At 38.1% G+C, this 25,618-nt stretch overlaps 1 protein-coding gene across 3 annotated transcripts in view; it reads right to left on the reverse strand.

Moving 5' to 3' along the window:
• Window positions 1–140: 140 nt before the first annotated feature.
• Window positions 141–25,618, reverse strand: part of LOC105836685 (terminal nucleotidyltransferase 5C) — a 110,391-nt gene continuing 84,913 nt past the window's right edge. For 2 of the 3 annotated variants that reach the window (XM_012680883.3, XM_036282817.1), the window contains exon 2: window positions 141–2,874. In XM_012680883.3, coding sequence (XP_012536337.1) covers window positions 1,486–2,874 — 1,389 coding nt within the window. In that variant the 3' untranslated portion in view covers window positions 141–1,485. Of the gene's footprint in view, window positions 2,875–5,337; window positions 6,895–25,618 lie in introns of those variants that run through there. The other variant, XM_012680886.3, reaches the window with a different exon arrangement.

A 25,618-nucleotide genomic window follows, 5' to 3' on the forward strand; every position in this document is an offset into this window, starting at 1 on the left:
TAGTGCATGACAGCATATACTAAAGATAGAAAGAAAGAAATATATTAACAGTATTGAAAATTTATGATAAAAGAGTAATGTAAATTCAATGCCAATAGTGCATATCTTGAAACACGATTTGAAACGTATTCTACTTGATATTGTTTTTTTTTTCTCGAATTACTTCTGCAACGTTTTCAAAAAACAACTTTTAAATATTCCTCGTTCATCATCGACATATCCTCCTGTCGTGACTTGAATCCCTATAAAGTTTTTTTTTTTTTCACAGAGTTCATATCTCGAAGAAAGAGATGTAATCATCTCCTATTAAAAAGCGAATGCAGCTACAATTTCTTTTTTAGCGCCGTGTACAGCTTCGACACTCATATAGCATTTATTATCCAAGAAAAATATGATCTGTCAGATACATCCGGTGTATATGGATATATGAATGCACCACATTTATGTGTATACGTGCGTGCGTGTTTTTTTTTTTTTTTTTAGTGTGTATGTATGTGTATGTATATTTGTATATCATGTTTATGCTCGCTACGTTCTCGTAGAAATGAAAGAAAGAAATGCGGCTCGGAAATGTTTCCCTTTCGATTCGCGCGCCGGCCGTGTCGCCCCGCCAACATCATCTTATCGAATTAAATTTTATCACGTTATACACAGTCTAACTACACAATCTAAATGAAATGTGTTCACAGCCACACATTAATTATTTATACATATATCTGAATAAATTTACATATCTGAATAACATATATTTAAATATGTCAGATAAATGTGTGTAAATTTATATATATATATATTTTTTTTTTTTATATTATTATTATATCGAAATATGTAACACGAAAAGAGATATATAGAAATATATCTTTCCGTAGCCCTCACCGAAAATACCCCTTTCCATTTCTTCCGTCTCTATGTCTCCCTCTCCCTGTTCGGCACGCGATCGTCTTCGCCAGAGAAACCAGAACGCCGGAAACTCGCGATAAAAAGTGCTCTACGCCCTATACTTTCCTATCGCTTCTCACATTATCAACGATATCATACATTTGCCGTCCGTGTACGCTGCCTTCACGATTCTATTTTGTTACCGCGTTTGCCGATGATTGTCTTCGAAGAATACGCCGAAAAAAATTATTTCTTTCGTATACCACTCCTGCACCCAAACTCGCATCACCCCGATAAATGTCAATTAAGGAACTTGGACTTTTTGACGTTGGACACGGAGTTATTGATGTTTGCCTCCACATTTTTGGATATTTCGCAAGGACCACAAACAGCACAACAAAAGTCTCCGTGATCTTCGAGTGGACAGTAAAGGCCGCAAGAACAAAGGTAACAGAAGTATTCGCACTCGTATTTCTGACACCAATGGCTGCAAGAATCGATGTAATCGAGTCGGTTAAAGCAGCAACAATCAGTGGCCGTGGTGGTATCGTTGGTGGTGGGGGTGGCGACGTCTACAAACACGACGTTATCGCCGATATCGTCACATCACGAGGAGCACGCCATCCAGTTGCAAGTGCACGTGTAGCATGCCGCCGTGGGTATCACGGGCGCATAGTAATAGCCATTGGCGTAGACGTAGGTGGTAGGCGGACCTTGCGGCGCCTGCTGATGGCTCGTCAGTCGCTGTTGCTGCTCCTGGCAGAGCACCTGGTAGGCAAGGCTTTGAATCAGCGCGAGAGTCTGCCGTCGCTCGTGACCCATCAGACACACGGTAGACTCTTCAACGACGCTATGCAGCAGCATCAGGTACTGATATTTGAGGGCCTCTTCCTCGGGCCCGACAAAGTGATTCCAAAGATAGTTCTCAAGTTTGGAGCGCTGTTGGCCTATGTCCGGGAAATCGATGAAGAATCTCGAACACATATATCGCTCAAGGGTCTTGATGTAATCCGGTTGAGACGGTTTGTACATCTTCACTAACAAGTTGCAATATTTGAGCAGGCCGCCGCCGCGTATTTCTTCGGGATGCCTCGTCGAGATGAGTTTTTTATGCAGATGATAAAGCGCTTCTTGGAAATCACCGTAGACGGACTCGCCCACCACGGTCGGGTAGAAATTCTCAGCGATCGGCAGCTTGCTGCACTCGTAGAACAGTAACAGGGAATCAAGAACGATTTGGAAAGAGTCAACGGAAAACTCGAATTGTCGTCTCATCGAATCGACAAACTTCAACTCGACGTTTCGATGACCTCGAGAATTGCCGAGAGAGATCAGAGACCATCGGTCACCGTCGTTGTTCACCTTCACCATTTTGCTTACGTAGGCCTCTTTCAGACTGCAGGTGGTGATACGCTTGCGACTCACGCCCTCCGGCAGCAAATCAAATAGAGAACCGAGCACCGCGGCCTTGACCTTGTCGTAGTTACGGCCGCTGGACAGTTCAACCGCGAAGATAAGGTCCAGGTCGTTATAGGGCTGGGACTCGGTGGCCAACACGTGGGAGGCGGCACCGCCATTCAACCGGATGTCGCGTACCCTCATGCCGGCGCCCCCGTTGCTCGGATCGGTCTCTAACTTGCTGCGCACTACCGTCACGAGATCCCTCAGTCGGACCTCCAAGGTGGGGAAGTTCCCTCGGCCGTGAATGCTAACGACTTCATTCATCACATCGTTCAATCGACGTACTTGCTCAAAACTCAGCACCGCCAATCTCTGTTGAGAATCCGAACAATCGGTGGTATTGCTGCTGCTGTTGTTGTTGTTATTGTTGTTGTTGTTGTTGTGAGTATTGTTATTATTGTTTGTGTTATTATTGTTGGTCTCATTCTTGCTGTCTTCATTGTCGCCGTTGGTTTTACTGCCATTCACCTGGCAGAGCGACTCCATCATAGCGACCCGACGCTGGCGTTCCTCGCCAATCTCCAAGGAGCCACACTGCAACAATCACAAAAGACGAGACCTTTACACTTTTATATTTTTAGATTGCAAATAATATTAAATTACGTAAACAAAAGTTATAAATGTTATCGGTATATTAGATTAATTATAGATCTTTTGATAAGAAAATATGTAGCCAAGACTTTTTATTTCATAATTCTTTTTATTTACGTGAGATTTGTAAAAAAAAACAAAAAGCATTTTCTTGCGGATATAATTTTCAAAAATAAATAATTCTAAAATTTTCCTGTTTTTTTTTTTATAAACTGATTATTTTTTCTGTAAAGTTTTTGATACTACCTCTTAAAGGATTTATTACCACATTAATTGTATCGTGTCTTTTAATGACAGTAATAAATCTAAAATTTTTTCTAAACTATTGTATTCATCTGCGTATGACAAAAATGTGCGTATGACAAAAATGCTTATATAAATTTATAAATAAGTAAACTGAGGAAAAAGTAATTAATTTCTCAAATTTAATTAAATTTCTTCAGTTGAAGTATCTCTATGTATTTAACTTAAATACAAACATAAAATATTTGAACTTTAATTCAAGGTATTTACATATTTAACTAAAATACATGAATATTTGAACTAAAAAAAATTTAATCAACTTTAAAAAAAATTAACCAAATTAACTACTTTTTTCTCAATTTAGCATTAAAAATGTAATTTTCTGATAACCGCGAACTTTGATATTTTCAAAACTCGCGTGATATCACTAGAATGTCACATTTGGATCTACCAAGTGCGAACGTGCGGAATTAAAGGTCAGTAAAGGTGAGAAAAAAGTTCATTTTGAAATGTCTGTCTCTCCCCCTCTCTCTCGTATGTACTGCGCGAATTTCCGACAAATACATCATCGAGTGCGCCCTTCGACAAGTTTCTATGTCATGGTGTTCAAAGTGTACAGTGAGAAATGCCACGGGGTTACGTCCGGGTACGCGACGTAAGCGAGCTAGTCAGCGGCAGTATATTCAAAGCCCTCGGCTATTGGCTTTTGTACGCGGGTGCCATTCAGAAAAGCGCAACAAGTCGAAGCGCGGTATTCCGGCATAACGCGATATTCCCTTGGTTGCTGGAATTTAAATCTCACAAACATTTTGCATTTTTCTAAATTATAAAACGCAGCGCAAATATACGTAACAATTTAACCGGCAATTTATCAGAACATAATCTAGGAATTGAGATCTTTTAATGATCAAAACCAATCTTCCCTTTCGACAAAAAATGAAAATTAGTATCTACCGCAATGACGAATTCTATTCTAATGTAACAAATTCTAATTCGTATCCCGCGTTCGAATTCGGATTGCTGCGCAGAGCTTTATACGGCGCCAACTTGTCGCCAGAAATCAGCCTATCGGTTATTATCAGACCTCATTGTGTGTGTATCATACGTGTTTCTAGATAATAGGTACACTTCTCTCTCTTTTTCTTTGAAAGCAATTATGTCACGAACCAGATTTGTAGTAAGACGTCACAAAAGAAATGTAGTGTTTTTAGTTTTTAATCTCAAGCAGCTCTTAGAAACGCAACATAAAGTTTAGATACGCTATTATTTAATCTCCCAAATATTAAATATTGCATATTAATACGTCGTGAAAAAAAAGAGTCAAAACTTTATTAGAAGTGACAATTCAAATTCGCGGCCGATCGAAGATCGCGAAAGGAGTCAATGAAAACAAAAGAAGACGCCGCGAGAGTTCTAAAACGCTGTATATACTGAGAAAGCTGACGTCGATTTAGCGAAGGTCGTGTCTCGCGAACTAAGAACTCCATACTGAATTTTAGTTTTGTATTAAACTGCTGAAATTAGTTCTGATCGAGTGTTACAAACTCAAGAGAATTGATTAGATAAAGTAGCGACGATGCATATCCGGCGCACTACACTTCCGTTCTTTGCCGACAGCTGTACAATGAACGTGCGTCATTGTACCGCCATTTTACGTATCCGAAAACGCCAATTTACCCCAGCTACAGTTTTATTCAGCTCCCTGTTTAAGCCCCCGCTATTGATAGTGCTTCGAAACAAAGCGAGCCATTGCTCTGTCAAATGTTAACGCACAATCAAGATCATGGATATAATATATGCATCATGGATGTAACCCGCTTTTACTGCTTATTGAGAGCTGTTAACGAGAGCTGTAACACGAAAGAATAGGGCTTTTTCAAATTTTTTCAAACATATCTGTTTCCATGACATTTTCGTCTATTCTCGACGAAGCGTACATTATGTTTTGTTTTGTTATTTTTTTCCATAAAACCGTGTCGTTCACCTCGGTTTTAGAATCAACATTCCCTAAAAATGTTCAATTTCAATCTAGAAAAATAAATGTTGAAATATAATAATCCATAGATCAGGTTTTCTTGCTCAGTTCCTTCTTGCTTATGTATTGTACTACTTTAAAAACAGTGAGCTCATTACGCTAATGATGGTTTAGCGGTCCTAACTCACCTGTTAGATAATTTCAACGAGACGACTTCGCACGCTCGTCAGACGTGCATCATAAACAGCAGGATTAGTCCACACAAGTGAAAAAAAAAGAAGAGACGAGCGAATCTTCAATCCCAGCACCTTCTTTTAAAATATTAAAACGATAACAAAGAAAAAGCACAAATCGTAGCGATTTGGAACGCACACCATTTAGACACGCTGTCACCAGTAGCTCAACAGTATCGTTGACTCCTAACGTTGACGCGCGATAACGTAAAAAGGAGATAACTTCGTAAAAGAAATCTCTTTCGTAAATCAGAGAATTGTGATAAATCACTTGAAATCCAGTACTTTAACTTCGAGAAACGTACTCGAAGCGAGTTCGAGCGATGCGCGTTCCGTTTAGATCGACGCTCCTCACTGGGCTCCGTAAGACGCAATAGCAACGAAGTAACTGGTTGCACTCATGGCTGCACAGGTGCACGGAAAACAAACGGGTACCGCGTAAACGTGAATCGGCGCGCCGAGAATCACGAGAGAATCACGAAAGATGCGGGGTATGTGTGTCTAAAAGGAACAAAAAAAAATATACACGTCAAACTGAACAGGTACTGCAACGTCGGGCTGATTGCGTTGTTCGAAGAGACCCGCAGCTGATGAGGGACACCAGCGAACTGAGACCCGCACGAGTGAAAGGCGGAGGAACGACTAAGGACTGGTGGTGGCAGCAGCGGTACAACAGCGCGGCCGTAGCAGCAGAAGCAATACTACTTGCGAGGGCTGTAGGAGAGCAAGGCAGTACGAAGCCCTCTTACCACCACCATTACCTGCTACCATTAGCAGACGTAATTCTGGACCTTAGACGTAGATCGTGTGCGCGCATCCTCAATCGCTTCGTCTCCGTCTTTCTCACTCTTTTAAGCTTTATCTATCTCGTGCGCGCGCGCGGGGGTACTGAGTGCTCCGTGACGTCACTTGGAATGCGGGGGCGGCTCTGAATGAAGCTCGTAGTTCGTAAGGGTAGATTCGATTCAGTTCTCTCTCTTTCTCTCTCTCTCTCTCTCTCTCTTCCTTTCCGCCCTTGGATACGGGGTGTCCCAAAGGTATCGAGGGTGTCGATAATTTGGGATTAATGACTGGGAAATCGTGGGAAATCGAGGATCAGTCGAGTTCGGTTATCTGTCTTAAGCGGTGAAGCATAATAACGAAATCTCGGCCGACTAACGAATATCTATCTCACGGCTCAATTCGAATCAATTTCGTTTCGCAAAAACGCGTAAATCCTCGGTTGTACTTCGTTGGATGTTGAAAAAAAAAAAAGAAAGCGACTTACGTCTTGTCGCAATAAACATAAATTGGAATACCGAAAAGTGCTTTATGCAGAATTGAATTGCCACTTGTCTTTTTCACGTGAAAAGTACTGTATATGGAGGAATGCGAAGCAATATGTGATATTAATTCGAACTGAAATTCCACCGACTATATTAGAACATCTTTCGTAGAAAACGCGCCACTTGTCTAAATTAAAAAGTAAACTCATCTTTCTTTGCGAAATATCGGAGAAACATTTCCCTCTCACGAGAGTTACAGACCTTTTCGCAACGAGTTTTATGCGCGATGGAAAAATATCCGAAATTAAAAAAAAATTGTCTCCTTCTAACGTCCCTCGTTGTTATTATTAGATTCGCGAGATGACTCTTCGCGAAACAATTGAATCCCCCCCTTACGAGATATTATGGGATAGAACAGGCTAGAAATAAGACGCAATTGTTCATTCGACAGACGATAAATAGAAAGTACACGAGTGGATTGAATTGGTCGGTGACTCGGAAAGAGAACTCAGCGGGATTCCCTCGGTCACCAAGTTGCCGCACGGGCAAGCGGTGAACTCGGGAACACCCGGTGTACGCCATGAAGCGACGCACGAACGCCGCCAGGAGGGGCCAGAGACACACGTCACGGAGATAGATATATATTTCTGGACGCCCACGCGCTTTGCGTCGGGGAGATGGCCTGGACCAACGAGGCGGCGACTCGCCAAGTACTATCGATTTTGCCCGACACCCCGCAGTCGTCAACCCACGTCAAAACTGGTCGCGTTTACATTACGCTATTTCATTCGTACATACAACGAAAACGAGAGAGAGAGAGAGAGGGGGAGAGAGAGAGAGAGAGAGAGAAAAATAGAGAGAGAGTACTCTTTTCCTGACCCTCTCACATCCCTAATCCTCCCCGCTCGATTTTATTACGAGAGAGGGAGAGAGATAGAGAAAAATTCGCCGGCTGTTATTTTCCGCCGCGCCGGGTCCCAGGTGCCGGCGTTTGAAACGCCGTATCCTCGTGCGCAGACTCGGTGACATTACGAATCTGCGTCGCGCTACGACGGAATTCTCTCTCGCTTTCTTTTCCTTTCGGCTTTCCCGTTTTTCCTCGGTATCGTGGAATAACAGCACCGGTGCGGAATCGCCATCACCTCGCCGAGACCGCGGTGCGCCGTCGGCGTGGAATTCGCGCGTTATCATTTACCGTCCACCCGTGAGGCACCAAGATCCGACAATGCTGAAACCGACCCGTTTTTTTTTTTAACGAACACAGCAGGAATTGCAACATGCATCTTTTTGCTATCCTTACATAAACTATAGACAAGCTTGGATCGCGAAATTTTCAATGTAACCGGCCCGGCCGTATATTGTACACCTTCCAAGAACAGTTGCAACTTTTCGTAGCGGAAACGGGCATCTCACCGCGTATGATGAATTGCTTATTTAACGATAATAAAACGCAAATAAAGCAAAAATTACAGTTTAGACTGAAATGATTAAATTTGCTTACTAAGAGAGCGCGGCAACAGTTGCGGAATTACTTGACTCGTGAAAAACATTTTGATCGATGGTTTGCAAATTTCAGAATCGCGGCAATATTACGTGTTACGTATATATACCGTATTAATCCCGGTATTAATCCGGGTCTACGCGTTGTGCGATACGAAAGAGGCGAGGGGGAAAAAAAAAACGGCGACGCGGTGAAACGGCAGTTCGCGGCGCGTCGCGCTGCGGCACGGCGCTGTGAAACTTCACAAATTCACGTTTAATCACGTTACAAAGGTCAGCCGTTGACAAATTACCCACGTGAGGCGATTGGAAAGTGACGGATGCGAAGATTACTGCGGCCAATCGCGGACAGCATCGACTGGCGCGATGGCGGCTCGGAATCCAAATAGTCGTTCGCAAATTGCGTCCGTCCCGCTGCAAACGTCGTCGTCGTCGGCATTCCTCGCAATTCCTCGTCGCCAGCGCGGAGTCCTAGCTCGCGGAGCCGAGTAATCGCGACGCAACGTGAAAACGCGGAAAGAAATGCGCGCGCGCGCATCCGGAAACGCGTGCCTGCGCGACGACGCGCGCTCGTAATTCATTCGCTGAAATGCCGACGAGTTCCGACGGGGTCAACGAATTAGCGCGCCGAGATATCTCCCGTGGCAATCGCACCTTTGTACAAGCCGGCCGTTACACGGGATTACAGATTACATCTCCGGGTGTCTTTGGAATCCGCTGCTTCTTCTTTTTTTGTTGCAGCGAAACGTCAAACGGGAATTTGAAATCCTAATCCACCGCGCGGAGAAAGTATCGGCGGAATTACATGAAAGGTTTATTTTCCATCGCGACGACGTAAAACTGGAACACGGATGATGATGTTTATAGTATTTACGACTTTCTATAATTACATCATGATTAGCAAATCCGTCTTCCGACATACATCTTCTTACACGCTGCTGTTCATTTTTCTCTAATAGTTCTCTTCTTTTCTGTAATTATATTCAATCGTATACGTCCTGCGGAAAATTCAATTTATTAAAGAGAATGAAATTCTGTACGTATGTATCTCGATATTTTTTCCTTCTCATTAACGAGAGGCAAATCTCATAAACCAACAATACGCGCGTGTTTAGATATAATGAAATCTTCGAAATTCCATGATGCCAAAATTAGAGATATAATTCGAGCTTTTTGCTAAAAATTCTGACTTTGATCAGCTATTTATAATCCAATCGACAAAATCGTTTGTCTCCTCCGTGTCGAGGAGGAAGTTCAAACTTTGTTTTGGTCGATTTGTTCTCTCCCTAATACAGCGCACTAAAGTTCAACTTCTCTTCCTGTTACATAGGTACATGGACGTAGATCGATTGTGGGCGAGCACATCGCGATGCACACTCGACATTAAATCGTCTCTCTTACCCGTCGTGAACGCGCGCATTTACTGCATGCATGTGAGAGAGAGGAAGAGAGAGAGAGAGAGAGAAAGAGAGACCTCGTGTGCCCGGGCACGTGTCGGATGATGACTCGTACTGGCAATTTTTCCAAGCCGCGGCGGCGTTTGCGTACCCGGACGATGTAGGCCAGCGAATGACGTTTCGTGCGAAACGGATTGACAGCGTAGCGCACATATCCGCGATAAATACTCCTCTTAAATTCTTTAACATGTCGATGCGCGATCAATTATTTATCAGCGCCTCGCCGCGTCGCGCGAGTCTATAGATCTGCCGGTGGCGATTCGATAGCGGCGAATACTATAAGCTCCTCGCCGATGGAACCGTCCGGCGAGCCCGTTGGCTCCTTGCCGTTGGCTCTCGCGCGATCGTTGATCTATCCCGAAACTATTTATTCTCTCTTTCTCTCTCTCTCTCTCTGCCTCTGGCTGACCACGAACGCGCCACTCTCCCGCGCGAAAATCTCACGAGCGACCCAAAGGTCAGGGTCGAGCTTAACACGAAGCGAGGGAAAACTTGTGCATGGTATAATGATATTTCCCATCAATAATTTCGAAGATGCGGGAAGCGTTGATTGACATAATGATTGACCGACGTGACCCGTAGGTCAGAGAAAACGCGTGATTTCTTCGAATTATTTATATCTGGTAAACGCGATTGTTTAGCAGAATTGGCTCGCACGCGGGTGACCTGTATGGAGATATTAAATAACGCTAACGTATAATATAAACATCAATTGAACTTTACAGTCGATAACCTCGGTTTATTATAAACGTATCTCTTATATCGGTTTGTGTCCTTACCATCATAATTGAACTCCATTAGGAGTGACTCGCTCGGTGACGTAACGACGCGCAGGAAGATTCGGATGGAGAATTGCCCCGCGAATACTCCCCCCCGCCCCTCCTCCCTCCGTTCGTCATCGTGGTAATATGTCTCGAGTCTTATTACACCGGGAAACCTTCGCAGCACAGTGCATGCACGAGTGCCTGGCACGGCCTGCCAGAATCTGAATCACGCGGAAACGATGCGCTCTGACGTCTCTCCGAAGCGGAGATATATGTCGGGTCTCTCTCGGACAAGCGTATCTCTCCTCTGACTGCCATCGCGCCCTTGTCAACAAGTAACACCGTTGCGCATACATCGCGGCGATGGTAAGACGAGTGATGTACGTACTCGCGCGTCGTTGCCTGCGCGTCGATATACATTGTCGCATAGCGAGTCGAGTCACGACGGAACATAATGACAGAAAGAGAAAGACAGAAAGAAAGTTTGTGCGGTGTATGAATACATAAGTTAGAAGTCAAGAACATACGCACGCGTACACACGCAAGAATATTCTTGTGCAAAATACGATATAATAATAACACTTTTAACAAATGATCTTGCAACTTGAACAAAAATTATGTGCGTGTAATAATTAGCTGAGGTAGATAAATTATTAGCAAATACTGTAATATGTATATGTATTGCACTTAATCTATCTATTGTAACTGACAGGCAGAATGTACAAATTCTATATACGACACCCAAAATTGAAGCAGATAATAAAAATTAGAGATACATTTTGGTTGTGACATCAAGAAATCTGTTTATATGAAATCTGAAAAATTTTTACATATATATATAATGTAAAAACATATACACATATATGATGTAAAATATATATAATATAATAAATACATATACCTGATGAATTTTTAAAAATATGTAAGAGAAATTACTGGAATAATTCATCTCTAACGAAAATATTAAAACGACACTGCAATTATGAAAGATCAAGAATGTTGTAAGTTTTAAGGAATTGAACTTCAGAATGACAAGCAGCTAATGCACGCAATTTATTTAATCTCATTCTATTCAAAGTGAATTGCATATTTTAATAGAATTTTAATCTGAACACGGCTGCGGTATTCATCGCGAGTGCTGGCTGTTACGATGGAACGTGCGAGAGAATATTGCAGGGAGGAGAGAGGATTGGTTATTTTGTGGCGACGACACGACGAGTCAGACACGCCACGTAATACTCGTAATTGCGATCGCGATCATAATACACATACGAACGACTCGCTAGAAATAATGCGTTTCGATCCTCAAATGTCCCCGATTTTATGGCTTTATGAATTTACCATGCACAACGGAATCACGATTACTAATAAAATATCTCTGACATATCCGAGATACATTGAAAGCAGTAAATATACTATATTCCGGAGAAGCATGAATCAGCACTGCGCATCTACTACATTATTGCATTCACAAGCTATACAGGATGTTTCGAAATTGACACCTACTTGAAATCAAACTTGTGATGATTTTATTGTTACGGAGTACAACAACTATACTATTTTAGCATTTGCAAATAGAATGTAATAAAGTAATAATAAATGTATGATAATGTATTATCGTACAAATTTATTTTATTGTAGATTTATCATACTTCTAAAATATTATTCTAATGAGTAGAATCGATACTCGACATCAAGTTGAAACTACAGAAAGTTATTAAAAAATATATCAACTTTCAGTATAGAAAAAAAATCATAAAATTGAATTAAACATATGAAGAAATCGAAAGTCATATAAAGCGCATTTAAAACGTATAGTTGTTTTTTACACCTGTTTCTCCGCACACATATCTGCTATTTTATTTTTGACAAGTACAGCCTGTTAGCATTTTTAATGTCAGCACTGTAACTACTCGATCTCGTCGTTAAACGAAACTTCATGATTTGATTGTTTTAAGATTTACGAGTTACGAGTTTATTGTCTAAGCAGAGAGTGCTATCGATCGATGGCCTCATTACCTTATGTCAAGATCGTTACGTTACGCTAAATGAAAATGTATTATTAATTAAACCCCTACTCCGACTTATTTAGCCTGCTGTGTGAAACAATTATAAGAGTGGAATGCGTAGTCAGGTGCATGCGACATTTCAGGAAAACTTTCTGAATTAAGGTTCAGGAGAACTGAATTAAAGAGACCGCTTTTTAAAAAAAGAAAGTTACTCGATCGATGTATTAAATATTTACATTCATTTATGTTGCACAACTAAACATCGTATTCCTATAAAAAACAATCGATAAATATTCAAATTAATTTGCAGAGACTGCATTAATTGTATAAAATGCAAATCAAGCCGCCGTATTTAAATATGTAATGAAAATACTCATTTTAATGTCGATTTAATTTTAACAAGTCGAATGTTTGTGGTAGCTTTTAAATTGATTGTATTTTTATCCGTTTTATGTCCATTTGATAATATAAATAGCTGCGTTATTTTGTTGCTTATATATACTTTTTTCTTGATTTCATTCGATTATATTTCGGAGATGAAATACCTCGAAGCTACGAGACTTTATAATACTTAAAATTTCTCCATGTATACGCTCAGAAATTCTTTCACAAGTTCGCCCTTTGTCATTTATTAAAAGTTCCCTTCTTCACTCTTCATCTAAATCATCTGACGAACGTTCATGTATTTAATGTAAGAAAAATGTACGAAGAAAATGTAGTAAAAATTTACAATAAAGTTTTCATTCTGTAGAATGTACGATAAAAGAAAAATTATATTCTATTTGCAAATGTCATATTCCATGTTTTACAAAAGAATAATTGTCATCATTCAAATATTTTAATGTAAAACAAACTTTATTACGTGAAAAAGAAATTCTGAATGTCATTATTTTTATACAAACTGAATAAAAATGTTATTATTGCAGTGAAAAATATTAATATAGCACTTTTTTTAGTCACCAATATTACAAAACGTAACCTGCAAGCGACATTATACAATATAAGCTTCTGTAATGACCGTTTAAAAAAATTGCATAATTTTCCACAACACGCGAATGTTAATTTTTATTAACGCGAAAAATAATCGCAACAAAAATTTGTATCTAAAAAAAAAAAAAGATTAAAACAAATTGGATCACGCACGCCGTGAAACTTAACAGCATGCAAGCGAGGGGGTCGAGAGAGGAAGATGCGAGCAGGATTGCAAAGATTGTGAGATATAGTTACTATAGACGTACACGAGCTAAATGATGTGCTATAGCGTATGTTACTACAAGCGTGCGTGATTCATGTATCACTAACGACGGCGTAGTTTACGGAACTTTCCCATTTGTAACGTCAGGCCGGTCGCCGCGCCACGATATTGTGTGGGATAAGAAGTAAACGTACCCCGCAATGAAATATAGCCGCTTGAGGGAAAAGTCAAGAAGTCAAAGTTAGAGAGACCGACGATAAATAAGCGGACAACTCCTTCCCCCCCTCCCCTTTTCTCGGTCTACATCCGTCTTCCGTCTGCTTCGTTTATCATTCTTTTTAATGAGACAGGATTCGACGGATTTACGGTGACACGCGAAGCGCAGTTACCGTTGTGTGTTTAACGACCGCACGTAGGCGACGGATCGCACGTTCGCCAGACACGCGATTCGAACCGCCCAATCTCGGTAACGCCCTATCGATAGAATGGTAGGTGCACCTTTTCGCGTGCAAACGAAAACGGCGTGCTACCAGTTGCTCGCGTATCCGTTCTTCCCGAGTCCTACCGTGCACGTGCTCTGCGATCGAATTCTGCGATCAAATGAACGAATGCGAACCAATGGACTATTCACTTTGAGCGTTGACATCGTAAGTACGAACGACCGCAAATTCACATCGTTCTATCTCTTGTATAGGTACACGAAAGGAAAAAGGACACGCTCATTCATGCTTGTCGTAAACGTTTCGTTTACGATAGTTCGACTTCTAATATGATTAGCTGGATTCATCGCCATAATGAATTCTAGTAATTAAAAAGAAAGCGATTTTTCTATTTCTGCACACATTCGCGTGAATCAAATCCAACTCGAAATATTCGTACGTTTCTCGCCGTTTCACCAGGTAGTATCAAATCTACTAAAGCAATTGATGTACTAATTGGAAAATCTGATCCGGAAATTCTACACTGTAGGACGTACGTAATCGGGACTACTGCGCTCGTTTTTAATAAAACTTCCTCATCTTTCAGTGACTTTAAATATAGCATGAACAGATAATTCAAATTTATTCTCAAGAAGTGTCATATTCATAGCTTCATTTTTTATTACAATTCGCCGAGAAACCTACAATTAAGAGAAAAAAAAAGTGTGCGCTTGACGCACCCTTCACCGACGAGTTTTTTTCGTATAACAGAAAAAACCATTAGCCATCGTGTAATGTGAAACGGCATTGATGAGCGCTATTAATCAACTTTGGATAAATTAATAAGCCGAGGGAATCCCCGATCTATTAGTATTCGAGTCATTTGCCGTTTTAGTCCCGCTTTAAGGCCAGCTTGATATAGCAAAACAGCAGATAATAATGCGAAAATGCTAGCGCGAGGGTGGACGCCGGATACACCGTGGCGTTTGTAGCCTGGATGGCGATTGAAGGACGTGTGCAGGTGGTAACCGACAAGAAAAGGAAGGACGTCCCGACAGTCGCGTCGACAGCTGTGTTGGCTTGACCCGTCGTGCCGCGTCGAAAGTATGAGTCGACCTACACAAGTACCTCGCGGTAATTCGCCCACTTTCTCTCGGCTGAATGGCCACTTGTCATGCACTTAGACAATTTGAGACCCTTCGTAGGAAAGACGTAATTGATTATTTCATCTTTCTTACATCTTCCAGATGTTTAATGTCAAACACATTGGCCTTAAGGAAAGCCGGGCAAACGGAGCAAACAACAAATGTTAAATTTATAAAAATGTAAGAGAATAATATTTAAGGCTCCTGGCCCCTCGCCGCAGCCATTGGAATTTGTCACGTCAAAGACGAGAAAGAACATATTTGATAATCCAATTTTTGCATGCAAATAAAAATAAATTTGGATAAAGTAGTACATAAAGTTATTTTAATACACTTTTAAAATATAGCAGATGCTATCCTTTCTCCTTGATGATCAATATATAACTGTGAGAATTTTATAAGCACAAGTTACAGCCCAAGAATTATGATGATACAGCACGGACACAAAAATGTAGTTGTTAAACGTATCATTTCTCGTCTATGACGTCACAAATTCAGTATGACTGACGGATCAGGAGCTTTAAGAATAAAAACATGAGAGAATAATATGTAGCTCGCGCGCTTAAAAAAATCTTGATTATTTTTTATGTCTTCGAAGCTGTTGGCAATATCAAAATTGTAAAAAAAAATATTGGCCTTATTTTACACATTGAAATAATTAATTCAATGTGATACCGAGATCAATCGACAAATGAGAAGTACATTGAGAAATAAAAACACAATGCTTATGCGCGTTAATTATTAATAAGTTGAAGTTTTAATCATTATTGATTGCATTACTATCGAGCGTAATTCTATAAGAAAAACTTTTTCGTCATTCACATTGGCTTTGTCGCACGCGTTAATATGCCGACGGAAACGGAGCGACGACGCGCGACGCTTCAAATCGCTCGGGGAACCCCGCGACTTCCGTTTACGAGCGCCGGCACGAGGCGGACGGGGAGAATGAAAATCGAAATGAATATTCGGCCTTCATTTGGACGAAGGCAACGCACGCCACGGTTGTAGGATCGTCGTCGCCGTAACTGGAAAATGAGGTCACCGTGTATATACGAGTAGAGACAACGTCGCAGAAGAGTCGAGGATGTCCCAGTTTCGTGTCGCAGGGGTCGTTGTACCCGACTATCGTCGGTCGGTGCCGCATCGGGTGCACCGGCAGTTATGTACGTCGGCTGAGGAACGGGATAGAGGAAGGGGGAAGGGGAGAGGAGTGAAGGAGGGTTTCGATTTCGCGATCGCGCGCGCATCCGGGAATCCCCGCGCGCGACTCGTCATTGTTTTCACCATTCGACGTATGGACAACGTCGAAAAATGAAAATGAAACGCGTAACAAAAAGAAACATACGGTAGCTTGAAGAATAAAATATACAAAATGCACTTCTTATGAATAAAAAAAGCTCGCAAAAGGAAGCAAGTTTCGCCATCGACATATAATACTAGACTGAAATATGTCAGTCTATAAAAAAGATTCAGAAGAACAGAATTGTGAAAACTTTTATTTGAGAAAAATAAAATATGTTTAAATTAAATTAAATTTATTTTGGATAAAGTAGACAAAAACTTATTAAAAGAAAAAATTAATTTAATACAAGTACCTTTAATATTAAACTAATGCAATATTATTCTTTAATTAAAGCAAATTCTGTTTTTAAATGTGTGTAAAAATGTTTTTAAAATAATCACTTTTTTATTTTTAAAACAAAAATCAACGCTTAATTCAATTATATGTATAAATTATGCAAATATATAACTTATACATTCATCTGTATATTTAATCAAATCAAATATAAGTTGTACATGATTAATATTGAAATGCAATTGTAATTTTATATTTAGGATTATTACATAATTATAAAGTATTTAATTCTCAACTTTAAAAATTTGTTACACTCTGATATGTATTCACTACAATATTATATGTCATTGATTTAATTATATACATAATTCATTTAATATGCATAAAAATATTGCAATCAATAACAAATAAATTGCATGAATCATTTGTGTAGTTGGCAGCCCGCAACTACACCGTGTAATTGAAACAAGTCCCTTTTTACAGATTTTTTTCCGTGTACTAATGAAATCCTTCATTAAAACATTATCTTATCTTAAAAAATGTTTTCTAAATATTTAAATCTCCCAACTTGAAGAAAAGCAAACACTGTATTGCGCTAAGATACTGTGTAGATTTATCTTTTGTTTTATTTTACGTTTTATTCTTTTATTATCGCGCCACGGCATGTTTCATGTAATCGTGTGTTGTAATGGAAAACGCGCGAAACACTGCAATTATGTCGAAAACGTTAAGTAAAGTGCGTCAGATTGAATGATAGAAAGACAATGCGATACGAAATTTCCCTCGCGCTGGCACGCAATTCGCGAATTTGCAGAAAATTAAATTATATATCAGATATCTACCAGAATTAAGCATCGGATGTATAATTTAATTTTCTGTATTTAATTTAAATTTCTAATGTATAATTTAATATAATTGATTTCATATAATTTTGATATTTAAGTACAATTTAATTTTCTAACATACAATTTTACACATCTAAATGTCTGTAATTGAAACGTTCACTCGTCCGAAGGAAAAAAAAAACAAAATAAATGTCAGTCCAAGCGCTATCTCGTCGCTATTCACAGACATTTGTTGTTATATCTATATATCTATTGTTATGATCACGATGCAATATCGCGTCACTATAATAATAATCCTTTTTAAGTTGGCACAATGTCTACAAAGATACTTAGGATCTTTTCAAAGTACTACATTCAGAATAAAACCAACTGTGGTGCTCAATCTGCTTGACCCATTCTAACATCTTTCAGCTTCGAACTCCTTTCTCTCGATATCTTTTCTCTCGATACGGCATCTGTCGAGATTATGCTGTTGAGTACTTCACGAGTATCTCACTTATCGATAACCCGGGACGCGGACAAGAATTGTCATGCCGATATGTCATCGAAGTTGCGACAGGAAAATGTTATGCGAGATGACTAAAGTACACTGCATGCAGCGACTTTTATCTACCAAAGAGAAACGCGATAAGTCCGAGATAACCGGAATAACGAGGCGTCACGTCACTAATTTCGAAGCGAGTGAAAAAAAAAAAGTATTCCGCGACATCTCTCATACACAAGCCTGAAGCTCTCCTTGGATATCCCACGCACGCTTTTATTGTTTGTGCATGGAGATGCCCGAGGCTGGTATGAAATAATAGTTCAGATAATCTACGCGTAGATTACACATGTAAACGACGAACATTGCTGTAGACTATATGGTTCATATGGTTTCTCTGCGTGGGAATATCGTCCGCACGATGAGAATATCATCAACATAGTTCTTTCTCATATAAAATGTAAACTGCGAGAGAAAGAGAAAGAGGGAAGGGAGAGGGAACGGAAGAATGTTTCTAGAAAATGAGTGCAAACCGCTAATTTTCATGCTTTACAATTGCTTAGGTAAAAGAATACCTGAGCACCTGTTAAATGCGTTATATTCACAAGTATGTTATGTAATTTAAAGAGAAAGAGAGAGAGAGAGAGAGTAAGGAACAAAAAAGTTTAAAAATAAGGGAAAATGTAATAATTAATAGTAGAATACATTTTAAGATGTGTTAAGTAACACGAAGCAACCTCACCGTGTGTGAAAAAATTAAGTATTTAAACGAAAATTGAGTGGGTAAAAAGACGGCCAAAAGTTTCTCGCAATTAGAAGCTGGATTCTTCTAGAACGTGATCGTGTATCTTCATAGTTCGTATAAAAATTGTTTTCTCGTACATGATGTAAGAAATTATGCGCAATAAAAGATGATTAGAGAGAAAAAGACAGCGAGCGAGAGAGGAGGTTGAGCCAGAAAGAGTAAAAAATAACAAAAGTTTACCGGTAACGAAATGACAGCGTCTGACGCGAGGGATTTGAGGGAAAAAAGGGCACTCGAGATCGAGAGATGAAACGCGAGGAACTTCTCGTATGCTATTTTACTACCGTGATACGTGCGGGTTGCGTGTGGATGATCTTAGTGCGCGCGCGTGCAGTAACGCGAGCGGTTACGTACACGAGCAATGCGAACCAACCGTGACGTCATTGGTCATTGATCTTCGGTGCGTTGACTAGCGTCCGCGCTGATACGTCCCACTCCGGCGTCACGTGTCGTACCCTTTTTTTTTTAACCCCCTCCCGGCTCCTGCGGGCAATTTATCGCGTAACTTGCCGTAATTTTTCCACGTATAACTATCTCTCCGCGGCGGATAATTCCCTGGTCGTAAACAGGTCTTGATTCGTCGAGGAGTTGTTTTAAAAGTTAAACTCGCGCATCCGTTTCACTATCTCGGACTCGTGAATACACACAACTCCATTGCCTACTTTTCCTTTAATAGAATAATCGCTAAAAAACGACGTAAAAATTTCACGCGAATTACGCGAGCGGCTCTCCCGCGTGTGAAATTTTTAAGGGAGAGAAATCAACACGGAATCTGCTAATGTTATATAATCGTTTTTGTGTTTATTTCGCCTTCGTTTTATGCATATGTGCGCTCATCGAGCGCACACCTTATTTTAGCAAATTTTATGCAAAACTCGTTTCATAATTACGCGATAGTCGCGCAGTCGCGAGGCACTGCACATTGCGACATTCATCCAAGTCCTTGAACTTCACTTTATTAGACCTTCGTGACGCAACGTGATTCGCAATGTAACCGTCAACGGTTATAGCATTAAATATAACGATTATCATAAATTAGCATACAACTTTTAACCCGTACATATGCCGAAGTATTTTACCGTGCATATGCAGTCAAGACTGAAGATACATATATGTAAAGAATTTTCTTTAATAATTTGCAATAATAAATAACGTACGAAATTTTACTTTTTGTCATTCTGTTAAATTAACACAATAATACATGTACAAAAGTACAATTCTTTAAGTACATTGACAAAATAATATCCTCTCTTTACTTATTTGCAGTATTTTTTATGTCAAATATTATTTTTTGAGTCTTCAAGAAAGTGTCTTCAAAAATATTTTTAATACTAAATTTTTAATAATAAATAAAATCTGTAAAAAATACATATAGTCAACATTATTTCAATTGCAATTAAAAAAAAAATAGATTGCGATATCAATCTTTTAACGTTATACTTAAAGTGTTAATTGCTTCGTGCTACATCACCTTTCTGTTACAAGTATCAAGTTAATTTGTAAACAAAACGTGCTGTACCTTATTACAGTGCTTTTGAGAATGTAATGAATGTTTTCTCAAGCAAAAAATAAGAAATTTCTGTCGTCGTCACGAATTTCAAGAAATTTTGTGCGTAGGGTCCTAAATGAAGATATAACGTTTGAAGTGAAAGCAGAGAAAGAGGGAGACTATCAAATTCGCGCCTATGTGCGTAAGAAAGCATGCCCGTTGGGATCCAACGGCCGTTAAATTAACTGCCGAATCATTGACGTCACGTTGGACCGAGGTCGACCCTGTTATTTTTGCAAAATGTATAACTCACACCCGATGATAGGGAGAGAAGAATACGTGGAAAGAGGAAAGACGGAGAAATATCGATTAGTTTGGTGAGGGACAGACGAACAACGTGACACGGAGAAAGAAAACGAAAATGGACATGAAAATGGACGAAAGCGTGGGGGACAAGAAAAAGGAGCCTTGATTAAAAGAGAGAGAGGGAAAACGAAGGGATTTCGAAAAAACGTTGCGACCTTGCCGAGGTTAAGCAAACCCTTGATGGTTTCATTGGCGAAGTTCATAACGACTTCAACTACTGAAGCATTCTTTCGATCATCATACGGCGGGACATTATCCTTTTAAACGATGATAAAAATTTTCCGTTCCTTATTGTTTCGTTGAAACGGTGAAGAAACTCTTATCAGGCTCTCGAAAGTGAGCTGAGCATACCGCTTTGAAATTAATTTGAGTAGATTTCTGTTTATCAACAAGTTGATGGACGACATCACATATAACGAAGTAAATAATTCTGCATTCGTTTATAGCAAACTTTTAACTGATGTGAAATATCTCTTTATAACGATTAAATTTGCAGTATGGTTTAGAGATACATATGTACGCAATTCATTCAATTAAATTACATTTATTGAGAGAGCAAATATTTCTGATTCTGATTATCCTATTGCTGATACTGATTATCCTACATTTTGGACAATTTTGCGAAATTGCGTGCGTTAAATAATTAATTGTAATCGCATAATGCAGAAATAATACACACTTGCAGCTTTAATGACTTTTTGAACATAACAGGCAATAATCTTTCAGTTTCGAATAAATATAAATCTTGTATACAACAATTTGTACTTTATGATGTTTCGATCTCCAAATAATTGCGACACCATATAAATGTATAAAACGACCAGCATGCATACACGCACGGGATAAACATAGGATATACTATATAAAATACATCGCACAGTGGAATGATAATTTATTTCGCGATTGCGTAACGATTGGAAACGATTGGATCGCTCGAAGCATGAAGTATCGAGACATCTCGAGAGCCCGTTAGCCTCGCGCTACGAGAAAGTGTCGCGGATAAGTACGTTTGTACGTGTCATCGACGAGCGAGCAGCGTAATTCGCGGATAAATCTGTGCTTTATCCGCGTATACCGCGTGAGAGCACGATGACGCGTCGCGCTATTAATTCTCCCATTTTCGCGGCATTAAGTAATTCTATTTTCATAACAATGCAACGTGCGTTTAACTAGGACTCGGACAAAAGATTCGAACATATTGTATGTTCGATTTGTTCAGAGAGTATCCAGTTTAAATATTTCGAGCAGTTCGAACAGCAAAGAAAATTGCACGGAAAAAAGAATATTATTTTGTTTTGACAATATCTTTAGCTTCAAAACGAAAATCTTGAATTATATTGCGTTAAATAAAAAAAATTTATTTGAATAAAGATTTATATAGTTTTAATTTAAAATTAAGTTTTTAAATAAACGTTAAAATTTTATATAGTTTAACTAAGAAAATGATATTCTTGTTATTTAAGAATAATTTTCTCGAATGGAAAGGTAAGAATGTTGGATAGAAAATACTACATGTTCAAATCGAAGATTATAATTTTCTTAGAATAAAATTATCAGAACAATTATATTATATTCTTGAAATAACACTTATAGTATTGAAATAAGACTATAATATTTTGAAATTCAAGATTTTCAAATTCCTCTGAGAAGATTATATATTGTTGCTTATATATGAAACAATGATCGCGTTAATTTGAATACATAAGTTTTCATTTGAGAATAATTTTTTTCTGTGTGGAAACGCAGTACGCATTAGAAACGAAAAAGAAGTTTTTCACGAGCCTTTCTTTCTATAATACGGCAATACGTCAAAAAATTTAAATTCGAACTTTATAGGATCTGAAGTAAATTCAAGCAGGTCAGACATATCTTTAGATCTGCAGATTCAAATTGTCCGAATTATTCGATCACCGAGCAAAATGATATTTACAAGCGCTACGTTTAACTTGAACGTTCTTTGTTAAACCAAGCGCCGCGTGCGAATAAATCACGCGAACATCGACACTTCGCGCAATGTAACGCGCCAAATGTGCTTTTACCGTAAACATCTCCATGGCATATTTCCCGCTCGGAGGGTTGTTTTGTCGAGCGTTACAATCGCTGAACATTAAATGCTAAAAGCGACGCTGCGCGTCCTAAGACTTCAGCTTTAAGAGAGCCGAGTTCAATAATACGTAATACTAAGGAGCTTTGCCGGGATCGCTCTTTCGACCTCTCGTTCCTTCACAAGTCTTCTTCTTCCCTATGTCTGCACGTATAACCCGTCACGTGAGTAGGAATGCACGTGAAGCTATGCGAAAGAATGGCATATGACGAGAAGTTAGCGCCGTCCACTAGCTAGTTTTGTATATATGTATATGAAATATATAATATTAATAATATTAATAAATATGTATATAAACTTGAAACAACTTTTCGAAATTAAATACAATTTTCAATGCCAATAATCGAATTTAAAGAAAAAACAAAACTTAAACGTGGAGTTCAATTCTAATATTTCTGCGGCAAGAGAATTTCAGTTCAAATTTTTTTCAAAAGTTATATCTATCTCACAATCTCTGCATTGATTTATCTATAAAAGTAATTAATATTATTTATAGTTGTCGGTGATAACTGCATTATAGTTTTAGATATCTGTAAGAAAACAAAAAATTATTTCGCTATTGTACGCATCTCTAAATAATTATAAATAATATTTACGTTTATTCGAATAAGCTATTCATATCTTGAATTAACTTTTCGTTAAAATAAAATTGCACGTATAATAAAAAAATATGTATTATATATAAGATTAATTGTCAAGTATTTTCATATCTGTCATCACGTCGTTCTTCATTACATCATGTAATACCTACATATTATCACATAATTTGTTCAATACATATGTAAAATTTACTTCAAATACGTATGACATCACCGCGACCCATGATATTTTGCCTTTGCTAAGCCAGTTACTACCTAACGTCAATCCTGATACCTTATAAAATACGATTCGGAATATAAATAGACTTATGATTGCAGGAAGCGTCTACGTCAAAAAATCGTCCTCGTTCAGAATGATAATCAATTTCAAATAGCATACAACAATTTTGTGATTGTGCTAATTTCGTATTTTAACTATCCATATAGTTGATATTAATGACATCGAGTTTCATGAAACATTAGTTATACGTGCAATTACGGCTGTATTTGTTATAGCACATATTTCAGAAAGTAGCTAGAGTAATCGCAGAAAGGATAATCTACATCTTTATCGTTGTTGTTTCATGTTAACAAATAACATTATGATATCATTAACAACCTTGAGCTGTTTGCTCTTTATCAAAAATGTATAACCTCTCGATATATCAGGTCAAATACGATGCAACAATGTAATTAACGAACATTTTAGCATTCATTAATTTTAAAAGATTGACGATATTTACGAACACGATCCTTTTTGGTTGTCGCGTATGTGGATACAGGCTATTTGTGGTCTTATAGACGATTATGCATCACATGCAATTATAGTAATTGCATTATTAAAATTATTATGCAGTTACAATAACTTATTGTCTAATTATGATCATGTTAAAATAATTGATGCATTCATAAAACTATTCAAATGTTGAATTGAAATGATAAGATACTGAGTTATTCAATATTTTATCATGTAATTTCTTGAACTTCTATAAATAGTAAGAGCAAATTACATGCATTGCTCATGTTATTTGTGTACTCACATTAACATAATAAAATTAGTTTTTTTATAAAAATTTGACAGAAATTGTCGCCGCGCTATCAAAAAAAATTTTTTTACATAAAGTATTTAAAATATTTCGGACTTCAGTAAATACGCAAAAAAAATTGTAAGTAAAAATAATGATTCACGCATAAGATTCTCAAAAATTTAAAAGGTTTTTAATTTATATGATATGTTTTATGCGTTTAATATTCTCGATAATATATATCAGTATATATTGACAAATTGTTTACGTCGTATCATTATCTACCAATGTCTACATTGTGAAGCTTTTTCTAAACATAGTTACGGAAAAGTTCCAATCGCGTCCTGTGAACACAATCCAAGGGTCAAAAGCTAACAAAATAAATATTTCGCTTTAAATCTCTCATATACTTTTTTTAGCGATTACGTTTCTTCAAAAATAGTCGCTGTGCATAATCAGACGAGTGCAACTCGAGCGTGCAATGATATCGGCGCAGACTATGATTATCACACGTTGCAATTATCTCGGCTTTTACTGCTTGTTTTTTTTTATAAATTCATTGAGTCTAATCATATTCGTTACGATACAGTATCTTTAAAAATGTTTTTATGAGCAACTACATCTTTTATTATTTTTAGATTAATACGTTTATATGATTAAACTTTTTTAATTTTTGTTTAATTTACAAAACAGTATTAATATAATGGTTATATGTAGGAAAAATATATTTGCGTAAAAATATTCAAAGAACCAAGTGATATATATACAAAATTTTGGAAAAGGTTAAAAAAATAAAAAACAACATAACATACATTATAAAGCTAAATTACAGATTTTAAACTTACAATTATTATTCGAAATTTATGATTAATTTCAATTATAATATATTTAAAACAAAAGATTACTCAATTCATTTTTATATATAATCAGAAAAATATTTACGTATTTCTAAGTAGATCACAGTTAAATAAAAAAAAATAATAAGAAGCGCAGAAAATCGAGTATTATAAAAAAACATTAAGAAAAAAATATTCAGTGTAAAAATCTTTCTTGAATCAAGAATAAAATTAGCTCAACAAAATATAGATTTATAGATTTTATGATTCGTCTCGGAACTATTAACCAAGCGTAAGAAAATTACTCGGCAGTCAATTAATGAGTTCCCCGTATTAAAGATGTTGGATAAATCAAAGAGAGAGAGAGAGAAAGAGAG

Source organism: Monomorium pharaonis, chromosome 2, assembly GCF_013373865.1.
Source record: "Monomorium pharaonis isolate MP-MQ-018 chromosome 2, ASM1337386v2, whole genome shotgun sequence".
Taxonomy (NCBI): domain Eukaryota; kingdom Metazoa; phylum Arthropoda; class Insecta; order Hymenoptera; family Formicidae; genus Monomorium; species Monomorium pharaonis.